Below are 6,427 nucleotides of genomic sequence, written 5' to 3'. Positions count from 1 at the left end.
AATTGGCCCAATTAGCTCTCTGGCTTGCTTCAGGCGTTGGATGCCCAAAATTTGTCGTTGGATGCAAATTGGGAATCGTGCATATGCAGGATCCCCCTTATGGCACTGCTTATGCATACGTATGTGGGATGTGTACACATAATACCCCTTTTATGCCAAAAACGTGCGTATGCATATAGGATTTGTACGCATGTAGGATGAGTATGCATGACCTTCTTTTCTACTGCAGTTGTGCATATGCATGTAGTGTAACACCCTACCACACCAAGCTTTACGCTTAAGTCATAAAACAGTGGTGGTGTGGTATTACGACCTTTAAAAGTAAAGTTTATATGTAATAGTAGTGAAAAGGAGTAATATACGAGGAGCCTTGAAAATCGGGTAAAACAAAATCGCAAAATAAAAAGTGCAACGCTAAAAAATACAGATAACCTGCGTGTGAAGAAACTAGAGTTCATAAGTATAACTATATAGAAGGTAGGAGTAGAGAGTTAAGGATACAAAGTAACTAGCTCCTAATTCAGCTTACGAAGCCAAGGCTGGCTGCAGAAAATACATACATATATACATGCCCCAAACAAGCATAGACAAACACAAGTAATCTTTACCCCTTTCTTTCCTCCGTTCTTCCATCTCTGATAAATTTGCATAAACAAACAAGCAAACAAGACAAACACAAGTAATTCAGAGATAATACAGATAACAATTATAGCAAATATCATATTATTATCATGTAGGCAATCCCAAATAATTCACAGGTAAGCAATTCAAACAATATGCACATGATGTATGCCTGTCCTATGGCTGATGAGTCTCATCTATTGGTTATCCAGCCAACCTGAGAAGTCCGGCTGCTAAACCCTAGTTTGTCCCCCGTCGCGCATTCCCATGTGTCTATGCATAGCTTTTTCTCTTATCATTCACTATTCATACATATATAAATAACTTATAATATCAAGTTTATATGTTCCTGGAATTTATATGTTCCCGGTCACCTCTTACGGCGTAGGGTCAAAATAGTATCAAGTTTCAACCTGTAGCACGTGGTGGCAAGCCACGGTACTTTACCCAGGAAAACTGGTACCTCAGGTAATCAAGTACATAATTCAATACACATTCATAAACATATGCAATCACTGCATAGCCATATCATTAAACATGCAATCACTGCATAGCCTTATCATTGAAATCATGGTACCATATATACTCCAAATATACTCCATTCGATACATAATTCACCACTCTTTCAACTTTACTTCATTCCCAAGTTACCTCTAATTCATAGCTTCATCTTAGTACTAGGCTTACTACCATGATATAGGTTTAAAAGAATGAAAATAGAGGTTTAGAAGTTTAAAATTAGGCTTAAAAGCACAAAATCCAATTTTTCAAAAAATAAGGGCCACACGTACGCATGGGTCACGCGTATGCGTGGTACGCGTTTGGAGTATGACCCGTACGCATGCCCTGATTTTGCGCACGCTACAGAAGCGTATGGATGCATATGAGGAATTCACGAACGCATGAACCCCAAGTCACGCGTATGCGTCGGCTAGACGTGCGCATGGGCGTGGAAATTGTCCCATTAAGCGTACGCATAGACTCGTTCGCGCACGCATGCACGTGAGGTAGTAGCTACCATATGTGAATGAGGGGTATGCGTATGTAGGAATCCCATGTCACACGTACGGTGGGTCACGTGTACGCGTGGGCGTATGTTTATGCAAAAATTAACTAAGTCTGAAAAGCTACAGAATTCCCAATTTTAAGCCTAACTTCCGACGCGCATAACTTTTTCGTTTTAAATCATTTTCATTCTGTTCTTCGAATGACGTAAAATTCACGGACCAAATTTTCAGATAAAATAGATTTGAAACCATTTGGGGGTCTGAAACCCGAGTTATAACTCGCTAAAATTTGGCCAAAAACCAATTTTATACAAAACCTCTATTTCTCCATACAAGCCAAACTCAATTTTCACTTTCTCTGCTCACACTCAAAACTACAACATACCAATTTAATTGCCAAAACCGCCTTTTCCTTTACAACTCAATTTACCATATCTACAACCATCAACATAATATATCTTTATCAGTACCACATCCTACCATTTTTCAATTCAACAATATCATGCATCTCCTCTTAAATACATCAACAAAGGTTTTCATTTCCCCCAATCAACATATGTACATGCACTCATCATCATCAAATCATTATTTATCAATTTATCCAACAAAGACCACTAAGCATTAAACATATTCATACGTTCCAACCTATCCTATGGTCATCTAGCGTAAGTTTTTACAGAACATTATATATTAAATTCGTGTAACCTAAACTATACCTTGGTTAATTTCCACGTATTTCCTGAGGCAACCCACTAAAGTAAAAAAAGCCCAAAAGTCCAAAATCACCAAGGCATTGTCATTTAACCTCCACCAAACCTCCAATGTCCACAAAATAAAGCTCAAAACTATACATACACAGCCTAATTTCACATACATACCCAATTTCAATATCCAAACTCACATAGGATAAGAATTTGGAGAATTTTAAGATTCCTCAACTTGGATATGTCTTGATTGAACAAAAGCCCACATGTTCCTCAAGCTAGTTTGAACCTAAATATCAAGACATCGAATCTCAATAACTAAAATCCCAAAATTTTGAAAATTCAAGAGAATGAGAGGCTGAAATAGAAATCAAGGCTTCTTAACAAAATTGATCACTGGGCTTTGAAGAGCTCGATGTCGCGGTTGCGTGGCCGCAAACGGTGTGGCGATCGGAGCTCAGAGCGGAAATATATGGTGATTTGAGTATTTAAATGAGGGTTTGAAAGTGTTACATGCTCTCTCCCTTCATGCTGAGCTTCCCAGCGTGTTTGTATGCCAAATGGGGAAGAGAATGAGCTGTGCTCATTTGATTAAGGGGAGTTAAGTTGGGCTTGGGCCCAATACGGGCCCGGTTCGACTGGTTCGGCTCATTCAGCCCAATCTTGGGCCAAATTCTTTGAAATTAGTGTCAAAATTCTTATTTTAATTTATTCTATCATATTTTACTATAGAATTTACATTTCTAATTTCCTTTATTAAAATTTAGTTTGTTGGTTAATTATTTGAAATTTAAGGGGGTATACATCCTACCCACTTAATTAAGAATTTTGTCCCCAAAATTCAGATTTAATTACTTGCAATGAGGTGTGGGTAGTCATTCCGCATATCAGATTTGAGTTTCTTGGTATGTTCTTCAATACCAGCATGACTCCAAGCTACTTTTACCAATGATACTTCTTTCCCGTGTAACCGCTTGATGCTAGTGTCATCGATTCTAACCAAAATAAGGGGAATTGTTAGGTCTTCTCTCACTTGAACTGATTCGGGCTCCAGAACGTGACTTGCATCAGGAATGTATTTACGAAGCTGTGACACATGAAACATGTCATGCAGGTTGAAAAGTGCGGTAGTAAGGTGATGAGTCTGAGATTCACTCCCTTCCCAATAATATTGATGAATCCGCTCTTGGCAAGCGCACCAAAATTATCGTCAAGTATTAACCCACAGTGGAGTGGGATCGTATCCATAGAGATTGGTAGATTTGAACAATTTTAATTAATTGGTGAATTAGTCAAGCTTAACAGAGTAAGTTGTAAGTGCAGAATTATAAATGGCAGAAACATAAATGGAAAAAGAATAAAGGAAAGCAATAAAGTGCAGAAATGGAAATAGCAGGAATGTAAAGGGGAATGAGAATTTGCAGAATGTAAATAAAAGCTATAAAAGAATGGAAGAGATAAGAATGGGGGAATTCATTGAGATCAGGAGATATTGTCTCTTTGGATTGAATCCAGCTCATATCCTCTTCAATCATGCAACTCATTGACCTCTTGGCAATCATGATTGATTGAGCCCCAATCCCTTGGTGACTCAATCTCTCAGATCTTGATCAATAGCCAATTTCTTGGTCTAGTTGCTCATGAAGAAAGATATGCTTGGTCCCTGATTATACCACACATCATCATAGATCCAAGTAGAGGGAGGATTGTATGTTACCATATCCAAACACCAAAACCCAGATTCTACTCAAGTGTGAGAAGGGATTTCTAGCATGGTTTCATGTTTCCTTTTCCAAGGTTCCCATGAAACCCATTTTGCATTCAATCTCTTTTCCAAGTTAATTGAACACTAAGCATGAAAATCGAAATTCCTTCTAGCAAATCAAAGAGAAGATAAAGAGAAGAAGAAATTCACTATCATTAATCCATCAAGTACAACAGAGCTCCTTCTCTCAATGAGAGGGAATTTAGCTACTCATATCTCAGAAAGAAAGTACAAAAGATGGAAGAGATGAAGTGTGAAAAGTGAAAAGTGAATTGAAAACTAAAACTCTACAATCTCTTGAGATAGTGATCTCTGTGACTTGTTAACCCCCTTTTTCTAATACTTCCAAGGGTATTTATACTACTTCTAGATCTAGAAATAAAGGAAATTACAAAAGTGAAAAGAAAATTACAATTTGGAGGGAAAAGAAACTCAACAAACGTGATCTTCCAGCTGGCGTGTGACTGGCGCTTCTTTGGCGTGTCACGATTCCTCTATTTCTTCCCTGGCGTGCCACGCCTTCGAGCCAAAGTGGCACGCCCAGGACATTTTAATTGGCCCAAGTAACCTGGCATGCCATGCCTTCGACACCAAGTGGCACACCCAAGGTCATCTTCCTCATCTCCATGCTTCTGGAAATTTGTACCAGCGTGGCACGCCCAGGGTCTGGCATGCCACGCCCCTCTTAAAGCTTCACCCTCTTGGTGGCGTGCCACGCCTCATCATCCAAGTGGCACGCCCAAGTTCATTGGCCCTTTATTTCCTCCTCTGAAAAACACTACCAACGTGCCATGCCATGAGACTGGCGTGTCACGCCCTTCATTTGCCTTGGTCCCAAAGGTTGGCGTGCCACGCCTGGATGTTCAAGTGGCACACCAAAGTGGAATGATTGAGCTGGCGTGCCACGCCTTCGATACCATGTGGCATGCCCAGCTTTGTTTGGCCTCCTTAAGTGCTGGCGTGCCACGCCTCATCACTCAAGTGGCACACCTTAGTATGACTTATTGAGCTGGTGTGCCACGTCTTCGATACCAAGTGGCACGGCCAGCTTTTTGCATTGTATTCTTGTTCATTGGCATGCCATGCCTGGTTGCTCACGTGACACACCCAGACTTCATTTGCCTTAAGCCCCTTCTCTGGACTTTTGTACCAGCGTGCCATGCCTTGTTGCTCAAGTGGCACACCCATTCAATTGTGGGTCTTTTAGGCTTGGCGTGCCACGCCTTGATCCTCAAGTAGCATGCCCATGTGAACTCTGGAGCTGGCATGCCACGCCTTCCATACAAAGTGGCACGCCCTAGTGATGATTCTTCTAGGTAATGAATTGGCGTGCCACGTCGAGCTTCTGGCGTGCCACGCCCCTTTGCCACGCCCCTTTGATGGTCTTCATTGTTGCTCTCTGGAATGTTGTACCAGCATGCCACCCCTAGCTTATGGCATGTCACGCCAATACATTTTTGTGTTCTTTGTTCCAAGTGGCACGCCTACTTCACACGCCCCACTTGTTTTGTTGTTTTCTTTCCCATTTTTGATGTCTTTTCCACCTGAAATTCAACACAAACTCATTTCAAAGCAATGTACAATGATATTCATCAATTAAGGCATGAAATGCAATGATCAAATGGGATTATGCCTCTTTTATAGTCCTTTTTATGCAAGAAAAAGGGTAGATGATGTAAGTCATCACAAGGCAACCCGATAAGCCACCGGTCCAATTCTCTTCAGAATTTCAAATAGTCTGATGTAACGGGGATTCAGTTTCTTAGTTTTAATGGCCCTGCCGACATCGGTTGTAGTAATGACCCTCAAGAACACATGATCTCCTTCCTCAAATTCTAAAGGCTTTCGCCTTTGATCAGCATAACTCTTTTGGCGGCTTTGAACTATAAGCATTCGACTTCTGATATTCTTTATCTGTTTTATGGTTTCTGCTATCATTTCAGGTCCTAGCAAGCTCTTCTCTCTAGCTTCATACCAGCACATCGGAGACTGACATTTCCTCCCATACAAAGCCTTATACGTGGCCATTCCGATGCTCGCATGGTAACTATTTTTATATGCGAATTCCACCAGAGGCATATATCAATCCCAGTTCATCGCTGGGCTAAAACACAAGTTTCAGTATATCCTCTAAGGATTGGATTGTTCTCTCTGACTGCCCATCTATTTGAGGGTGATACGCAGTGCTTAAGCTTAACTGAGTCCCAAATGCACACTGAAAGACTCCCCAGAACCTTGATGTGAATCGAGGATCTCTGTTGGATATAATGGTGGAAGGCACGCCATGCAACCTTACAATCTCTTTAATATACGTCCGAGCCAACTCCTTG

General features: G+C 40.8%; 1 protein-coding gene across 1 annotated transcript; it reads right to left on the bottom strand.

Moving 5' to 3' along the window:
- Positions 1–1,029: 1,029 nt before the first annotated feature.
- On the bottom strand, positions 1,030–6,125 carry LOC140173684 (uncharacterized). Its single transcript, XM_072198197.1, has 3 exons — positions 5,793–6,125; positions 3,188–3,419; positions 1,030–1,136 (listed from the first exon to the last, which is right to left on the bottom strand). The coding sequence occupies exons 1-3, from the start codon at positions 6,123–6,125 to the stop codon at positions 1,030–1,032; spliced, it is 672 nt and encodes a 223-aa protein (XP_072054298.1).
- Positions 6,126–6,427: the final 302 nt, after the last annotated feature.

Source organism: Arachis hypogaea, chromosome 6, assembly GCF_003086295.3.
Source record: "Arachis hypogaea cultivar Tifrunner chromosome 6, arahy.Tifrunner.gnm2.J5K5, whole genome shotgun sequence".
NCBI classification, from domain to species: domain Eukaryota; kingdom Viridiplantae; phylum Streptophyta; class Magnoliopsida; order Fabales; family Fabaceae; genus Arachis; species Arachis hypogaea.
This window is presented reverse-complemented; position numbering and strand designations above follow the sequence as displayed.

What these genes read in the sequence shown, in the direction of transcription:
- LOC140173684 (XM_072198197.1), bottom strand. Translation starts at nt 6,125, where the DNA reads ATGGCCACGTATAAGGCTTTGTATGGGAGGAAATGTCAGTCTCCGATG. An exon ending in TTGGACCGGTGGCTTATCGG is followed by an intron (nt 3,420 to 5,792) that starts GTTGCCTTGTGA and finishes CATGTGTCACAG; the next exon opens with CTTCGTAAATACATTCCTGA. An exon ending in CTACCCACACCTCATTGCAA is followed by an intron (nt 1,137 to 3,187) that starts GTAATTAAATCT and finishes ATGGCTATGCAG; the next exon opens with TGATTGCATATGTTTATGAA.